The sequence below is a fragment of the Capsicum annuum genome, chromosome 12 (genome assembly GCF_002878395.1).
Source record: "Capsicum annuum cultivar UCD-10X-F1 chromosome 12, UCD10Xv1.1, whole genome shotgun sequence".
Classification (NCBI taxonomy): domain Eukaryota; kingdom Viridiplantae; phylum Streptophyta; class Magnoliopsida; order Solanales; family Solanaceae; genus Capsicum; species Capsicum annuum.
Window position 1 is genome coordinate 6,269,777 of NC_061122.1, and position 19,320 is coordinate 6,289,096.

The 19,320-nt window shown below is 35.0% G+C and overlaps 1 protein-coding gene across 1 annotated transcript; it reads right to left on the reverse strand.

The window, feature by feature from the left end:
- Window positions 1–11,632: 11,632 nt before the first annotated feature.
- Window positions 11,633–19,169, reverse strand: LOC107851280 (ATP-dependent RNA helicase DEAH11, chloroplastic). Its single transcript, XM_016696233.2, has 3 exons — window positions 18,292–19,169; window positions 13,290–16,425; window positions 11,633–13,030 (listed from the first exon to the last, which is right to left on the reverse strand). The coding sequence occupies exons 1-3, from the start codon at window positions 19,078–19,080 to the stop codon at window positions 11,820–11,822; spliced, it is 5,136 nt and encodes a 1,711-aa protein (XP_016551719.1). The 5' UTR covers window positions 19,081–19,169; the 3' UTR covers window positions 11,633–11,819.
- Window positions 19,170–19,320: the final 151 nt, after the last annotated feature.

The window sequence follows — 19,320 nt, forward strand, 5'->3', positions numbered from 1 at the left end:
ACTTGGGTTGGGGGCTTCCCCGCCTAGTCAATAGTGGATTCTATATAGCCCATGGAATTTCAGAGTTGTAGGGTATACCACCTAGCACAGAAGTAAAACAAAGAGTGTCACAAAGTTCATATGATTTTTCAGAGTCTTTCGAAAATGTCCATGTGATTTCTTACTATATGATATGATTATGAACTGTTTTAAATTGCTCTCATATATGTTTAATATAAATTATTATTTTAGATTTGCTCTGCATACCAGTACATTTGTATTGACCCCTACCTCCCAGGGTCTAAAGCTCAGTTCAGAGGTCCTGCTAAATAGTAGAGTTTCATACAGCAGTGAAGTGTGCAGTTGGTAAGCCTTCTTTATTTCAGAAGGCCTATCTTTCAGATTATGTTATTTATTTTGGTTTAGGTCCACTGGGGGCCTTGTCCCAGTTTTAGACAGTTGTTTTCAGTTGAAGTAGAGATTTCGCAGACTGAATCAGATGTGGTCTAGATGTTGTTGGATCTCTTTCCTTATTGTTAAATTAAAATCAAAGTATGATCATGTTTTCGAAATGATTTATAATTCTGCATCTTTTTTTATCCTATGAATATTGTGCATGATTACCAGAGGTAGAAGGGCGTCCGGGCCTTCATGGTTTGGGATGCTCATTATGACCAAGGCCTCGATTTGGGTCATAACAGGCTAAGGGATGGATGGCTGGACGGGGGTGAAGGGGTGGGGTGAGAGGGTGGCTGGATGGGGGAAAGGGGATGGACAAGGGTGAGGGGTGGCTGGACGGGAGAAAGGGGTTGGATGAGGATGAGGGGGTTGGGGGAGGGGGGTTAATTTTTTAAAAAAAAATTAGTATTTTTAAATTTTTAAAAATATTTTTTAATTAAAAAAGACGGAGGGAAAAAGTCCCTTTTTTTTTAATTTTAATATTACTATTAAATATTTTTTTAATTATTTTAATATAAAGTTGACCAAAAATTGACTCCACTCGCACCCTAGGCGCCTGCCTACACGCGTGTCGTCCTAGTCAACCATTTTAATGCCACATAGGTCTGGTCAACGGTCAAAGGATTTAAAATATTATTTTTTAATGGGTTCAAGGGTTCAGTTGATAAACATGTAAGTAGAAGTGTCTACATTACAAAACGGACATAGTACAAAGGTCCATCGAACCATTTTGCCAAAAAATTGAGATTGTATGTGGATAGAACTTCAATAGTCTAGGCAGTTGCGAACAAGAAAAGTAAGCATAGTTGAAGTTTTTTAATCAAATATTTGAAAGAGGACATGTAGTTGGGTATTGGAACAGGTCTCACTGTGATGGCGGATATGCTGGAGGTAACATTTAATTGTTTTGTTAACTGTCAATTATTTGAAATACTTCATTTAATTGTCAAGTACTTTAACTATTTTTTTGTTATGTAGGGTTTTCATACAATTATTTTAAGTTGTTACCAAATGCTTAAGTTAGAAGGAGTGCTAGACATATCTGATCTAACTAAAGTCAAGAGTGAAAGAGAAAATAGAAGAGAAATCAGTTTTGGAGATATTTCAAGATAAGTTCTGAAGTGAATTTCAAAGAAGAATTTGATTACATGAGCTAACTTGATAGTCCATATAAGAATATTAATAGTGATTTGTTGCATTATCCTAGAGAATCATGTGATAGGGCAATTTATAAAGAAGATTGTAAGTGTGATGTTGAAAATAACATGTGTAAGATTTTTAATTCATGAATCTTATCCAGTAGACACAAATCTAGTATTACCATGTTGAAGAAAATTATAAGAAAAATCATGACTAGAATGATGAAGATGATTAAGTTTGCCAACACTTGAATATGTGATATTGTGCCTATGGCTATACTTAAATTAGATGAAAATAAGAATAGAAATATGGCTTGCAAGATGCTTTAGAAGGCTGATATTGAATTTGAGATTGTAGAAGGGGAGTATTAGGCATATAGTGAACTTGACTAGTTAGGCTTGTAATTGTAGAACTTGAAAGTTGAGAGGCATTTCTTCCCAACATGCTATTTGTGCATTGCATCATATTAAAGAAAAGTCTGAATCTTATATGGAGCATTGGTATAAGAAGCAAACTTTCATGAAGGCTTATAACCACTTCATCCAACCAATCTCCACTATGAAGATGTGGCCTAAAACAAACAACTCAAAGATTGAGCCTCCTAAATCTAAGAAAATGTCTTGCATGCAAGAAATCGAAGAAGGGGCAAAGATGAACCAAGAAAGAAATATGAAAAATTGCTCAAATAAGGGGGTAAAAATAACATGTTTCAACTATCGTCAAAAAGGCCATAACAGAAGATATTGCAAAGGTAAAATAGTCACTTTAAACTTGATTTTAAAAGTTGATTTTTGATGTTGACTGTTTCGTTTATTAACTGTTATGTTTGAGTTTATAGGTTCCTAATTCAAATACACAAGCACCTATTAGTAAAAAAATCAAGTTTACTGAACAAAGTTCTCCAGAAAATAGCCAATCTAGAAGCACAAGCCAACATGCATCAAAACCCACAAAAAATAGCATAATTTAGCTCAAGTCAACATGCACCAATATGTTCAAGCCACGTTGGATCTTCAACAACAGTTTGTGTTGGTACAAGTAGAGTTAGAAGCTTGAAGAAAGCTGCCTGAACAACTTTTTATGGTGATACGATAATTCACACAAGGAATCAATAGTTAACTATCTTCTAGAAGAAGAGAATATTGGACAGAAGAGACGAAGAGTTGCAAGTACAAAAGATGCTGGAGAAGATGGAACAAAAAGGTCAAAAATATGACCACCGAGATCTACACAAGTGTAAAGGAAATCCAAATACTAAATGTAAGTTAACTTCAACTTTATTTCTTTAAAAAATAAATAAATTTACTAAATGTTGTTCTTTTTTTCTCAAAAACCTGTCACGACCCAAAAGGACACTAATCTTTCTGTGGGAAAACTATCTAAATCAAACTTTTACCCAAGCACTTAGTCAATATTAAGATGATGATATCATAAAATTAACATAATACTAATAATTCAGGACTAATTGTTATTAATGCGGAAGTCAAAATAAAATACTTACTAAAATTTTCAAGACCCGAAAGTCATCGTACAAGAACTACTAATAAAATCATGTCTGAAGAAATCTCCAAATAAAGTAAATAGAAATGTTTCATTGCCCGAAATATGGACAATAACAAATAAGATGATTTGTGGTAGCCTGAAGACGGAGTGTTCACCCTTAGGATCAAGATTTGCTATCAACTCTAGAGGTAATATCGTGTTTGAGCCTCTGGAAAACTTTCTGCACTCAACAAAAGAAGAGTACAGGGTAGTATCAGTACAAACCACTATGTACTGGTAGGCATCATAGGTCAACTCAACTTAATAGGATGTACACAACATAATTAGAAAAGCAAGTAGACAAGCATCATCAAATAACAAATTCTCATTGAATCAACAATAGAGCAATAACAGGTCAACATTGCTCACAAACAAGCCTTATAACTATCAAGAGTATCAACCATACGGTAAACATTCACAGAATAAACACAAGTATGTACACACATGCTATGGGGCTTATTTTTGCCCAAATAGCCATGACCTGCAGGGAACAATCTATGTTCATATACCATACCGGCGTGGTACCCGATCCAACATAAATATAAACGTACCGGCGTGGTATCCGATTCAACATAAATATAAACGTACTGGCGTGGTATCCGATCCAACATAAATATAAATGTACTGGCGCGGTATCCGATCCAACATAAATATAAACGTACCAGTGTGGTACCTGATCCAACATAAATATAAACGTACCGGCGTGGTACCCGATCCAATATAAACATATACAAGTATTATCAATATCAATTTACACAACCTCACAGCATACAAACAATGTACCAAGTTTACCAGTACACTTAAAGTCATAAGACAATTTCATCAAGACAATTTTCAATAAACATTTATACACGAATCAACAATCCAAACGTCAACAATTTTAAGAATGTCCGAATACCAATCCACAAGTATCCAAATTAGGAGCATACACACAATTAAGTCGAATCTAAACTCCAATTAAATCATAACCTACCTCAATCGGAGAATCCAAGACAAACAAGTTAATTCACAAAAGCCTTTCCTTTCTTCCACGCCCCAGAACATCCACAATCTATCAAATGTACATTATTTATAAGTAAAGGAATCCAACTTTATAATCAACTTTCTACCCTAAACTTAATTTATAAGCCAAACCTCATGTTTGTTTAAATTTGACGTCTTAGACTAAGTCTTAATCTTCTTCCAGTTTCTTAAATCTCACTATATTTGTACAAATATATTTAATATTTAATTATCTACCCAACATGTCAAAACTGGAATCACTATAGAAAGAATATAAGAAAAATAGTAAACTGAAGTTTAAGTCATGTAAATTTGCACTAACCTGAAATCAAACAAGAGTAATTAGAGTATATAAATTTTAATTACTCATACTACCTTAATCCATTAACAATTTTCAATGATTACTACACTAGTTAATTTTTACACCTAATTATCCTAACTCTCCACTCAAATTAACGTCCTACATGCCCAGCAATACTCTATAACTGGACACATAATTAGCTCAACATGCTATTAGCAATGGCATACCTCCATGTCCAACAAAAATAAAAACTCAAACTCAATTTTTCTTCTTCTTTTTCACCCAACTACAATCAATAATTAGTTACAATGTAATGAACCAATGCCCCACATTGGAAAAAAAGAGAAATGCTAAGGGAGTTATAAGTCAAATGGGTTCTCCCACCTATTAGACTAGTTTTTTGGGTTGGGCTCTCCCGTTTGGTTTATAGCATTGGTTTCCTACTAGCAGTACACGAATGTAAAGTTGAGTTTTCAACGTCAGTTTACCTGAAGTAGTTCGTGATTTTAGTGCTCAACCGCAATAGTTTGAAACCCAATCAACAGTTTTATTTGAGAGGTTAACCTAAGCTGCTATTAATATGGACGTGGGTTATGTGAGGAGGCTTAAGTTAATGGGTTTTGACTCATTAAACTGCTATTTATACTAATTAATTCAAATACAAAATTTTTTTAATAAATCCTTAAAACCTACTTGGAACCTCATATAAATAATTTATCTATGTAATGACTAAAAAGTACATTTTGAATCTATTGAAATCACTAGAACACTAATTCGAGTTTATCTTGACCAAAATTGACCCTGGTTGAACTTAAATTTATTGAAACTCAATAATCCAACTAATGACTCGAATTACTTTCGAACACCTCAAAATTTGGTACTATTCATTTCGTGAGTCATAATTCACGTATACAAATTACGGAGAGTGTTTAAATAGAGAAGATGAGAAAATCCCACAAACGACCGAGAGGGTCGTTACAAAACCAGTCAGGCACATCAAGTTAAAGGATCCTACAAATTGGAGTAACTTACAAGAATGCAAGTTCTACAGGGGTTGATCTTGGTTATAAACGTAGAGGCTTGAGATAAAAAAAACAGAGATATTGTCACCATCAATCAGAGTTATCACCACTAATCAATTGCAACAGATGATAAACAAAATCAAGAAAAAATAGTAGTCAAGAAGAAATATCTCATTTTGATGATGTATTTTGATTATTCTGTTATGTGAAGTACCAAACAAACAATTAATTTATGTTGTTGCTTAGAATCTACTAGTAGTGCATCGGAGTAAATAATTAGTTGCTTAGATTTTGAAGTCTGTTAGAACAGATTATGCAAAATTTGAGCTCTATATTGAGCTATTTTTTATGTTATTTTGAGCTCAATTTGAATCATATTTATAAAGTTGATTTTTGTGTTAGTTTGGAATCAATTTGGAGAATATTTATGAAGTTGTAGTTGGTATTACTTTGAGCGCAATATGTGGCGTGTTTAAGAAATTGATTTTGATATTACTTTGTTGTGTTGCTTGTCTATTTTGACAGCATCTTTTACTGTAAATCATTGACCACAATGTTAAGAATATTTAAAGCCAAAATAAATAATACATTTCATCAAATGTAAGAAATATTACAGGAGCAAGATTATATCAAAGAACTGCACATAAATAGCGGTCAAATACACATCAAAACAATACACCTAAACCACTACAAAAACCAACAATTTTGTTTCATCACACCAATACCAATGACACCAGAAAAAGTTCAGCACAATTAGGCTTGAATATCCCATATGCCCAACAACACCAAAAAAAGTTGCAATGATGTTAATAATATAGTATCTTCTTGCTCGATTTTGTTTCTCTTCAAAAGCCTTGACTTTCTTCAACAAACCCTAAATCACTTGATTTGCTTGTAAAGGGTATCGTTCTTCATACCAATCAAAGTAATCACAACCACCTAATTTCTATAAAAATCAGATCACAAGTACAAAATAATTACAAGTCAATAATTAATCAACTAATTAAATAAAAGAATATTATCTTTGAAATTTTACAAGAAAAAAATCTACGACTTGAATTTTGTTGAGTCCAAGAAATTTTCAATAATGCTTTATAATCACACTTACAATACCAACAATATTTATCACAAAATACCATAAAAGACGAGCTCGACTTTGTCAAGTTCAGTTGAAAAAATATAACAAAAAATTAAATTTTTATTGGAATAAGAAATCAAATATAGATAATTTCAAGAATTTGAAAAGAGAAAAAATAGATGAAGAACAAGAGAGAAAACTTTGAAAATTTAGGACTAAATTTTATAGTTGAGAATGGTAAAGAAGATGTATATTTAAGGGAATGGGGGAATACTACCGTTGGGGGCAAAATCAGACACCATGTCAGCAAAAAGGTCCTTCAGCGCGCGCTTTTGCTGCTTGATTTTCACGCAATCTGCCAACAGGGTAAAAAAATACCAAAGTTACACAGTTTATGGCCATCTTAGGCAGGGGCGGATCTAAGTTATCCATGCCGGGTGCTTGAGAACCCATTGACTTCGATAAAAATTTTGTATATTTATATAGAAAATACAGTAAATGTAGTTATAATATATTGGCCGCACCCATTGACAACAAAGCCTAATGGGTGCTTTGGCTTTGACTGTAAACTAAAACACCTAATACTTTGCACGGCGTGAGATCGATTCTCACTGGCAACTTTTTGTTGATTTTTGCCATTTTTTTTATATGTAGGCACTTTTTAGACGTTTTTATATAAAGTGCACTTTTAAGAATCACCACTCCGGCACTCCCATCAATTATCAAATACAAATTCATCAATAATTGTAGCAAGTTTTCTTATTCTTCAAGTACAACAAGTAAGGTAATAATATTTGTTATTTTAATTTTTTGTTAAAGTTATATATTGAAAAGAATGATTTTGGGATTTAGGATTGAAAATTTTCCATGCTTATTATTATTAGTTAGTAATCCAAAAGATAGATTTTAGATATTTTTTTAGTTCTTTGATTTAGTGTCTATGAAAGAATGTAATATTTTTGTGATTAAAAAAAATATTCTTTTAGATACTCTAATGCTCATCATAATATTTTTATTTCTTGCTCAATTACTTAATTTGAAAATTAAATTTTAAACAACTGCAGATTGTGCTTGAAATGGATAAGTTTGTTACGCAAGAAAAAATTGGGAATTCAAGTTCTAGTTCTACTCGTCCTTCTGCTAGTTCATTCGTAGCCCCAGAAATTTTGAGACAAACATTTATTTCAGATGTTGATTTAGAATCTCTTGAAGCTGATCCTGAAATTAGAAAGCCCATCGCAAAATACCTTCCTAATATACGTGATGATGTTAGAAGCTATTATATTCTAAAGAAGCCTTGCCAAACCTGTAGATCATCTTTTTCCTAAAACTAAGTTTGGAAAAGAAATGCGTCAATTTTGTCCTAATTAATTTAAGGATCGTAATTGGTTCGAGTACAGCATATCAAAAGATGCTGCATATTGTTTGTGTTGCTATTTGTTTAAGAATGAATGTGAAAATCATGGAAATATGAGTGATGTTGCTTTTACAAAGACTGGCTTTAGAGCTTGGAACAAGACTATTGAAAGATTTAGATCTCATGTTGGAGATGTAAATACTATTCACAACTGTAAGCAATGATGCTACTATTATTCATTGATTTTAACATATGAAAAGTCGTCGAGCACATTTATGACTTAAGATTAGAAGTCTTTTTTTTTGGTAATGATAATATTACTAGAAGGCCATTGTGACTTGTGATTGAGCATTATTTTTTGGTGATGGTAATATTGATCGTTGTTTTATCACTTACTTCTCTATTGATGTGTTCATTGTTCGAGTAGTTGTACATTTGTTCTCTGTGATTTTTAGCAATTTTATACTTAAGTAAGTGAGCGTCCACGACCTTGAAATCCTGGATTCGCCCTTGATCTTAGGTGTTTAAAATGAACACCGTCTACTTTAGGTATCAAAGTAAAAGATTATGTTAAGTTTAAGTATCTGTCGATGTGTTTGATCTATTAGAAATTCTATGGGCATTATATTGAGTGAGGTGCTAACGGATATACCCGTGTTGCACCACATATGTCATTTATTTTTCGGTTTTTTATTTTCATGGCCAAACAAGTATTCCGAAATATAGTGAATAATATTTATGACCAAACGCCTACTTAGTATTTCTAAAAGTGAGCTATATGACCGAGCTTTAAGAGAAAATAAGTGTTTCTAAGGAATAGTATGCATTACTTATTTTTCATGAGCTAAAAAAATAATTTCCTCCTAAACGTATTTATAAACAATATCCTAAAAAGCACTTTTAGAGGTTTGACCAAACAACTAATTGTTGCTCAAAAATATTTTTTAAATTTATTGATCAAACACAAATTACTTCTCATTAAAAATATTTTTTTCGAATTCCGTTAAGCAGTTGATAACCATGATTACATTCGAAATTGTGAATAATAAGGATCGTATAGTCGCCACTAATTGAGTCATGAATAAATGTTTGAGTATATATGGCAGGTTATCAACCTTTTCTATTCTTTGGAAAAGATTCAAAATCTTACACCCATATCAAGTCAATGTATTGTAGAAAAAAGTATAACAAAATTTAATTTAATTTAATTTATTGTAATCGATTGATTAACACATCGAGTAATCATATTTTGAAACATACATAAAAAAAAACATTGATTTATCAAATTATCTTAGCGAATTTGACCCTGGCCCAGGCCATAAGTGTTTTATATTATAGCATTAGCAAGTTAGATTATTATTTTCATCAGATAAAATATTTGTCAAGAATTTACACCCTCAAAACATAAAATTTAGACTTTGAAGAGTATATGAATGTGTTCTTTGTGATTTGTGAATATTAAACTATGTATACCAATGTATCTATCAAACACTTATTTCATGATAATATAATTTACAACTTGATCATAGCAGAAGCTCTATTGTCCTTTCTTCTTTGGAGTGAGGATAGTTTTAAAATATAACAAATATTATTAATTCATTAGTTTGTAGTTGTGTAAATTATGTTTTAAAATTTATTAATCTAATAAATATATAAACTTCAAAAATCCATATGCTTGACACTCAATCATTTTCTATCTTTTGGAATTCAGACATTTTAACATACATTTCTGCTATTATTTAAAAGATTAAAGATTATTTATTTGGAAAGGAATAAATATGCCTTTTTAATACAAAATATGGTCAAACTATGTTACTATATTTTAATTCTATTTCCTTGTAATATTAGTAGCTTTTGATTTAAGAAAAGAATTTTTTTTTTTTTGCGGTACTTAAGAACATTTCCTTTGTTTAATCTAAGACAACATGATTTTCCGTTCTTTGTTTATTCTATATCTTTTGTATTTTCTATTACTATCTATTCGCTCTGATATTTTGATTATCATATTTTTTTTATTATAGTTGTTGTTCCTTGTTTCTTTTTCTTTTTCAGCATGCTTTATCGTGTTTTCTATAGTATCTGCTTTGATATTTTTTTCTTGAGTCAAGAGTATCAGAAACAACCTCTCGATCTCCCAAGGATAGCGTAAGATTGTATATATTCTGTTTGCCCCAAACCCCACTTATGAGATTATATAATTATTTTCTTAAATCATTTGCTCAAAGATTGTAGTTAACATATATTTAACTTAAAACAAACATGCTTTCTTTTAAATTAGAGCAAATGGAGGAACAAATAGAATATTGACTCTTTTAAACTTTTTTTAAAAAAATATGTTATCTTTGCTTATACTCATAGGCAAAGAATTTCTTCTCAACCCCTCCCCCCAAACCCACCCCACCATCCCCTCTATTTTCTTGCACGCATCATATATTAAATTAAATATATGTTAGAAAACTCAAAACGTTATCCAACCAACCAACCAGATTGTGCTTCTTCACCAGAAATTTGGGTCCTAACAACCAATCACAAATCTTTCATCTTCTTTTTCTTTTTTAATATTTTGGCGTCCGGACCAACTTGCGTGCACTCGACTAAATTAAGATATACACTCTCGATTAAATTAAGGGATACACTTGTCATCTTATGGCCTCTCTTTTTCACTTTCGTTATCATTTTGACAATCCACTTGTATCCAACAACTTCCCTTCTAACCCTTTGACATATTTCATCAAAGTCTTGCAGATTTAGCCAAAAAAAAGATGGCAGGGTGGTTGATGAATAACCAAAAGTTAAGTCCTATGGGGTTAATGATCAATAAAGATGAGATGAATATGAGTTACAATATATTTGGGCAAAACCAGAAGTCAAGTCTTGATCTTATGCAAAATTGTGACTTGCCACCACCTCTCAAGGTGTTTTCTTGCCCCGATAAGTCGGTGTTGGTATCACCGATGGAGGATGATAACGTTAAGGAGGCGAATATAGAGTCTAAGCAAGAAGTAGGGAGTGATAGGTTGGAGGTTCTAAAGGCATTGAGACGATCACAAACACGAGCAAGAGAGGCGGAGAGGAAGTACCTTGCATTGTACAAGGAGAAGGAAGCGCTTTCGAATTTGATGTTGGATGAATCAGCGCGATCGCTTGCTTATAGGAACTGGATCAAAGTTCTTGATCTACAAATCCTGCAGTTGAAAACACAAAAACAGCAGCAGCAGCATCAATATGAACATGTTGATAGATGGAACAGGACTACAAGAGAAGATGAAGATAAAAATGGTTTAACTTGGTTCATGGCTGTTGCTTTTTGTTTAGGCATAGCTGCAATTGGCTACAAATACCTCTTTTGACGGAGGGCGGCCTGATGAAGATCCCACATCGAAATATGTGTCATGTTGGATCAAATTTGACAATACGTGTCATTGGCTTGGGCTACGGTAGATTGTATTTTTTTTCTTTCTTTTTTCTCCTGTTCTGAATTGCTTTTCCTTCTCACATCCGAATTAAGAATCAGGTGTACGTAGTAACACTTTTGTTTTGCATACATAGCGGAGTCCCACAAAGTGGGTTAGAGGGCGAGTGTACACAGACCTTACCTCTACCTTAACGGATGGTAGAGAGGCTGTTTCCAATAAACCCTCGGCTCAAGAAAAAGATGTTGGAAACACAGAATTAATCAAATACCACAAAACTAGACAGAAACTTTGCATTATTGTAAATAGAGAGCCATTTAACTGTAGACAAGAAAAGGGTTGTAAAAGCTCAGATTTATTGCTGTTTCTCTGGGTGTATACATACAGGAGCAACTAGTACTGACCCATATCTGAGGGGATCAACATAACACAAACATAGATATGTACAGACATAAAGAGCTCTGGGTGGCATAAAAGCGCGAATATTTACATGAACGCGCTCTCATAAACTACAATTTTCTATTTCTCATGTAATGGACAGGTGAACAGACCTCAAATGCTCATAGCAATTATCACTGCTGTCAAAGAACAGCAGACACACCCAACAAACATGTTTCCCGCACCTACACTCGATGTGATTGCAGCCATCTACCTTCTCTATTACATAACTGCAAACCGGACATTTCTGTACGTCTTTCCCCTTGGACCATTCTTCTACAGAGATATCCGGGTTGTCTTTAACCTTCTGGTAAGTTTCACACGAGAGGTATGGATGATACTCCAGGTGGCATCTCGTACATGTCTCCACATTGCATGCATCACAGACAAAAGGTGCACCAAACTCCATATCAGAATCTGCAGTGCGATAAACTGAAGGGCAGTCTGGTGAGGGGCAAAAGCGGTAAGTACCCGCATTGGCTGTCACAAAAGCTCCCAAGGAAGCCCTGAAAAGTTCTTCCAACTTCTCAGTTGACAGTAGAGACTTCAAATCAGCAAACAGAAAGGGTTCCCCGCAACCCGAACTCAAACAGCACATGGGGAAACCTTCCCGGCTTTTGATCACAGACTCGCACTGCTCTAGCAAGCACGAGCGACAGAATGCATGGGTACAAGCTTCAAGTCTATAAGCATCCTCCGGTTCACACAAGCAAATAGGACAGTGAGCCTCATCTCCTGTCGTTTGAGTTGAAAAACTTCTCTGAGCAATTTCAGAGATTATGTCCTCAACACTTTGCTTCATATCTTTAGTGCCATTGATACAGATGCAATGGCGCTTTGTGTTCAGAGAAAACTCTGCCCCAGGCACCTTTTCTTTAAGCAGACTAAGATCTGGTCCAAATGCTGTAACAACTCTTTTCATCAGGTCAGGAGGCAAAAGTCCTCCACGAAGATGCACCTCAAGTTGTTTTCTTCCATGTAGCACCAGAAGGGAATCAATAAATCTCTGCTCGGCCCTATCAACATTGACTGAAGAACCAAAGATCCTAACATGCAAGCTATGCTTGTCAAGATGAATATAGGCTCCTGTCTCCCCATGAATTGTCCTCATAATGTTGATTCCTTCTCGAGAGAACAGAAGTTGAACAACCGTCGGAGTGATGTCCACGTGTTCCACAATCTTGCCTTTCATAAGCAACTCCAATGGCCTTCTCAACTCTGCCACAGCAATGGTGGAAGTGCCAGATATCCTAACTATAAAGGAACCATTAGCATTTCTCTCTAGCTTGCAATTCACATCTGCAAAACAATCACGAGTTTCTGTGAGCTATCAATTAAACAAATTCACGTCCGAATTCTGAATTTTTTTTGTTCTAAAGTAAAATCACTTCTTAAACTATAAATGTAAAACAGAACATTTAATTTAAAACCAAATCTGGCACTTCAGATAAGCAACCTAGTTTGACACAGACATGACCAGTAGAATCCAGTGAATGATGAACAAATAAGCATCTAGTTTGTAACGAAGATTATTTAAAAAGAATTAGGCACAACATACCCTTATTTTGGCGGAGGCGAGCAAGTAAAGAATCCAGCTGGTTCCGTATGACATGATAAACTGGTGCAGGGCAGGAAACAGAGCTGTGAAACAGTTGCTGACATCTTATTTTCTGCCAGGGAAGGCATCCGGGCAAAACGATGCCCTCAATTTGCTCCAAGGCCTTGGCTGCTTCAAGATGAAGAGATCCATCAAATGTTATAGATGCTTTTGTGAAACACTCCTTTGGTTCCGGCTGGAAGACCTGGACACGAAAAGAGTCAACATACGGAACCCTTTTAGGCATGAAGGCAGATATTTCTTTCCGGAGTGCTTCTTCACAAGTGGCTACGGGAGGATTTTCTACACAATCTCCTCTCAACAGAAAGAAATCCAGAATTCTCCTATTTGTTGCTGCCCTCAACACCTCGAGTATCTCTACCTCACTAACGTTCCTATCAAGTCCAGTAATGACTATGTTGTCAATGTACTTATCGCTTGCATTACACCGGATAAGTTTTTCACCAATCGGAAGATCAGACAATTCATCCACCAGTAAAGCGACCTCCCTTGGGTCACATTTCAGAAACCCTATTCCTCTACTGTATCTACGAGGCCAAGAAACTTTAGCTCTGAGAACTGACCGAAACATCTTTTGATCACTCCCGTGTGTGCTTCGGGATGGAACCATTTTCAGAAAGCCACCATTAAACTCCACTTCATTTAAGATTATAGCCCGTTCTGCAGCATCAGGGGTAAGAAATTTTACTGTGCCCCACTTGTTCTCCTCGTTGTCCTGGCCAATTCCAGTGTACTTGTGCACCATACAAATACTACCTGATGTGACTCTCTCCAAAAACATCAGCAGTTCCTTATCATCAATGGCATTTCCCTTCGAACGAAATATGTCCACAGCCAAACATCTCTTCTCAAGCTCCAAATGCTTTATCACACCACCAGCTCCAAAGAGGGCAACAGAGGCCGAAGCTGCTGATCCTCCGCTGAATAGACATTTCTCAAAGCATTCATTCCGTAATAGCTTGTTTTCGTACTCTAGAGCATCATTTACCTGGCAGGTGACACTCTCCATGTCTCTTGAAGAAGCATATAAAAGAACCTCATTCTCATCAACATTGACCTGAATGCCTATCCTTTCATCCATACAAGAAGTTCTGATGCGCGAGACAAGATTATTAATGCTACTGTTAAATTTTCCACAAAATCTTTTGAGTAGCATGACTCCAAAGCCTGTCAAAACCTTCTTTTCTAGCTTTTGTGCATCCATCTTCAGAAAATCAAACAAAGGAGCAGGATTCAGGCTAACAAGACAACTAAACTCAAATGCAGTAACACAGGCCAGATACTCATTAGCTGCTGCAAGGACTTCCCCAAAGACCACCCAACGTGGCCGTTGGTTAAAATTCAAAAGCGAACAGGAAGGATGTAGTTGGACACACTTCCCCGTTAACGCAACCTCATAACCAAGCTGATCGTAGCCTGAGTACACAGCAACATTTTCCGCAAGCGAAGAAAGAATAATACTTTGCAATACTTTGTCATACTGGTTAGGTCCTTGAGGATGCCAGCTCCAGTAACTGGCTGTGATCATATTTAGCTCGTTCAGAAGACAGGCTTCCATTTCCAGCACAGTCTCCTGGCATCTCCTCATGGATTTGGCATTGATGCTATTATCCCAACACCAGCTATTCTTCTTCTCCCTAGGCACAATCTCCCATTCCTTGTAAACAGATAGTAAAGTAAAGAGGTCACCATTTGGATGGCAAAATTGCACCTTACGGCGATCAGATTGTAGCTTTTCGCCTACAGAACCAACCCTACAGAAAATGCTGCTGAAATTTGCCATAACGGCCGCAAGCACAACACCTTCTTTACTCAAATTTTGATCAAAGCAACAGAGGATCATTTTTCCCAACCGAGGTTCAATACCCAACTTGACCAGTTTTAGTCCTTCTGCAGTTAATTCACATGCATCATCTTTTTGTCTAACAGCTCCTAGTTGAACCAGATTTCGGGTGGCCATCTCAATAGCCTTGGGGCTTGGTGCATCAACAAAATCAAAATCCTGCACATTCTTGATACCTAAAGCAAGAATCCTCAGCACTGCAACACCAAGATGAACTTTGCGAATTTCAGGCTCCTGATGGCGAGGCATACTCTCAAAATCATTTTGAGAGTACAGCCTGTAACACTTTCCAGGTTCAGTTCTCCCTGCACGCCCAGCTCTTTGGTTAGCCGAACTCTGGGTCACACTGCATATCCTGAGAATATTCATGCCACTGCCAGGTTCAAACCTGCTTTCTTTAACCATGCCGGAATCTACAACATATTTGACACCAGGGATTGTCAGTGATGTCTCGGCAAGATTGGTGGAGAATATAACCTTTCTCCTCCCCACATAGGAGAGAAACACTCGATTTTGGTCCTCATAGGATAATTTGCCGTGTAAAGGCAAAGCAATCGCCAGAGGTGCTTGAAACCTCTCACAAGCCCACTCAACTTCACTCTGAGATGTCAAGAAGGTTAGAATAGCTCCCTCTCCCTCAGTTCTATGGATCTCAGTCACCATCTTGATAACATCATGGACATAAGAGGCAATTGCACCAACAGCAGGACGGACATCAGAGTCGCAGGGAACATATCTAATATCAACTGGAAAAGTTCTACCCGCTACATGGTAAGTTCCACAACCAAAGAAGTAATCTGAAAGCTGATCTGCATCAACTGTGGCAGACATAATAATAAGCTTCAGATCAGCCCTCTGATTAAGTAAACTCTTAATCAATGCCAAAAGAAGATCGGTGCTAAGGCTTCTTTCATGTGCCTCATCGACTATGACACATGAAATCTTGGACAAGGTCTTGTCACCCATATAGTGCTGTAATAGGCAGTGATCTGTCATAAAAATCATCTTTGAATCAGACTGTCGACGGGATGAATATGATGGATTACAGGAGATCCAACCATCATCGTAGCACCCCTGGCTTTCCTCTCTAACCCTTCTTGCTAAAGAGTTGGCAGCAAGTTTCCGAGGCTGAGTGCAAATCATAGAACCATCGCCAGCTAATCCTGAATCAGCAAGGAATTGCACTAATTGTGTACTCTTTCCTGATCCAGTCTCTCCAACCAAAACCGTCACCTAAAACATCACCATCAAAAATTAGAACACATCGAGCCCCAAAAAAGAGACTAATCCACCCAATAAAAAGCAAAAATCATCCCATTCAAATCACCAAGGATGCATACAAACAGACACCAAAGCTTATTACTCAAAACCACCGACTGTTGAAAGTCATTTATGAATAACATATTTCTATAATCAAATGACTCAATTAAGAACAATAACACAACGAGGAGAAAATTCTTTTAGCACCTGCAAACAACAAGACAAGATCATCTAGGCTGCAAATTTTTTTGGGATAAGTGAAACTAGATGTTATTTCAATTCGTATATATATATATAAAGAAACAAACAGCATAATTGTTACTATACTAGTACTACCAATAAGTGTTCATGAGTATTAGCACAATATATAACAACGACATGCAGAAAAAATATTTAAACTCATTCATCCAGCTTTTTACAAGTAAAAAGAATCACAAGATTTGTTGAGACTAATATTTAAGCTTGTTATCTTTACGGTGGATTCATAGCGAAAAGACAGTCTTTTATCAGTAAAAGATTTAAAAAATGTTCAAGTGAATTTTCGAGAAACCAACAATAGCAGCAAACTTTTCTAAGATAAGTGGAAATAGTTGTGATCTCAATTGGTATATATCTATAAAGAAGAAGGAAAAAACAGCACAATTGTTACTGTGCTACTAATAATGCGTACGGGATTATTAACAAAATGTATTGCAATCTATGTTGCTCACACTCGTCCAGAATATCAAAGGATCCGGCGCAGGTGCGGCAACATTTTTAGAGAGTCCAAGCAACTTAGATTGCAATGACCTGCAGAAAAGATATTTAAGCTCATTAATCCACCTTTTACAAGTACTCCTTCCGTTTCAATTTGTTTATCTATGTTTCCACTCCTTCCATTTCTATTTGTTTATCTATGTTTCGTTTTTAAACCGTTTCAAGACGAATGCCGCCTTTCTCTTTTTTGTCAACTCTTAAGTTCTAACTTACCACGTGGCATGTTTACGACAACATGAAAGGCATTTTGGTATGCTTTATGCATCTTTAATCTAATACCACAAGATTCAAAAGTACACTTTCCTTTTTCAAAAAAATCCATGCGCTCTTTTTTTGACAATTTTTTTTAATTCCACTTTCCACGTGGCAGGCTCAAGACAACATGATTAAAAGACATTTTGGTACATTTTAGTCTAACGCCACAAGATTCAAAAGTAATTATTACTTTCTTAAACTCCGTGTCAATTTCAAAGAATACAAGATTTGCTGATAAGTATATTAATACTGAAGCATGCTTAATATTTAACAAAAAGGAGGGTAAAAAAAAGACGTCTTTTTTATCAGTAATAAAAATAAAAAACTCACAAGATTTGCTAATACTAATATTTAAGCTTGTTATTCTTTTGCCCAAGAGGAGGGTAAAAAGCCTAGACTCAAAGGTTAAAGAAACGAAAAAAGACAGTCTTTTTTATCAGTAAAAGATTAAACAAATGTAACTGATAGTTTTACCTGTTGAGACACTATTTTTATAAGAATTTATTTTTAAATGTGTCAAGTTTAAATAAAACAAATAAAAATAAATAAACCTAATAAAAAAATAAAAACACGTCAGTTTTATCCGTAAAAGATCAAACAAAAATGTAACTGACAACATAACCTGTTGGCACTGAATTTTTTCAAGATCTGCTGTCTTAATCATGATTTTAAAAAAAAAAAAAAAAAAAAAAGACAACACATTTTTGTCAGTAAAAGATCAAACAACGTAAACAAGAAAAAGTAAACAGAGCGATAAACAAATAAAAAAGTCATTTTTACCACTAAAAAAGATTAAACAAAAAAAAAAATATAACTGAAAAAAATTACCTGTTGACACTGAATTTGTTGAAGAATTTGCTGTCTGAAACCATAAATTGGTAATCCATCATCAAGCCTTCTACATTCTCTCATCATAAAATAATGAATTTTATTCCAATCAATTTCTTCACTTAAACTAAACATTTTAATTAACTCTTCATTATTCCCTTCTAAATAATCCATTAAACCCTTAATCCCATTCTTAAATTCACTAATCCTTAATTTAATCAAATCTCTTTCTTTTTCAACACCCTTTTTTCTCCCCAACAATTCTGAATAAACTCCAAGTCTATTTCTCTTTTTCAACAAAAAATCAATTTTTCCAATTTCATTCACCAAAAAATCCAATCTTCTTTTCCATTTTTCTACAACAAACCCATCAACTAATTCCCTCATTTTTTCCAAAAATACCCTCTTTAACCTCTCATTCAACTCATCTTTATCAGATAAAACAACATTCTTTGCTTTAACAGATACATTATAACAATGTCTACCAGACAACCTTAATTCCCACAACTTAACCATAACATCTAATGCATGATTCCATTCAACATAGGACAATGTTCCAAGGACAAAACTGGTACTATTTTCATTTTCAAAAACTGATGAATTATCAGGGGAAAATGTTAAGTTGACTATCAAGTTGTTCAGCTGGTCTCTGCTTAGTTTCCAGTGTCTTGGTGTTGCAACAAGCTGAACAGTGAAATTGGGTTGTTGGGTATGGTAAAAACGGGTCGGGTCATTCCGGTGTAACCCATATCCGGGTCGGATCACCGGACAAGAAACCAGTTTTTGCATTGAAAAAAAGGAATTTTTTCAAGAAAAGAGTGACCCAAGGACGTGAAGTACGAGGAAAAGGGTGTCTGTGTATGTGTATATTGGGTACAGAAGAGTTGAAAATAGTGACATGGAAGTGGAAAAAGCTTGGCTATTTATAGTGGGGCAAGAAGAAGAGAATTATAACGAAAGATTTGACTCCAAGTGAAAAAATATTATGGTCATAATTTTCGTTATAACTATTAAGGAAAAAAAATTATG

Coding starts and splice junctions, on each gene's coding strand:
- LOC107851280 (XM_016696233.2), bottom strand. CDS start 19,080: ATGCAAAAACTGGTTTCTTGTCCGGTGATCCGACCCGGATATGGGTTA. Junction 16,426..18,291: donor AACAAATTCAGTGTCAACAG/GTAATTTTTTTC, acceptor GTGATGTTTTAG/GTGACGGTTTTGGTTGGAGA. Junction 13,031..13,289: donor TCGCCTCCGCCAAAATAAGG/GTATGTTGTGCC, acceptor ATTGTTTTGCAG/ATGTGAATTGCAAGCTAGAG.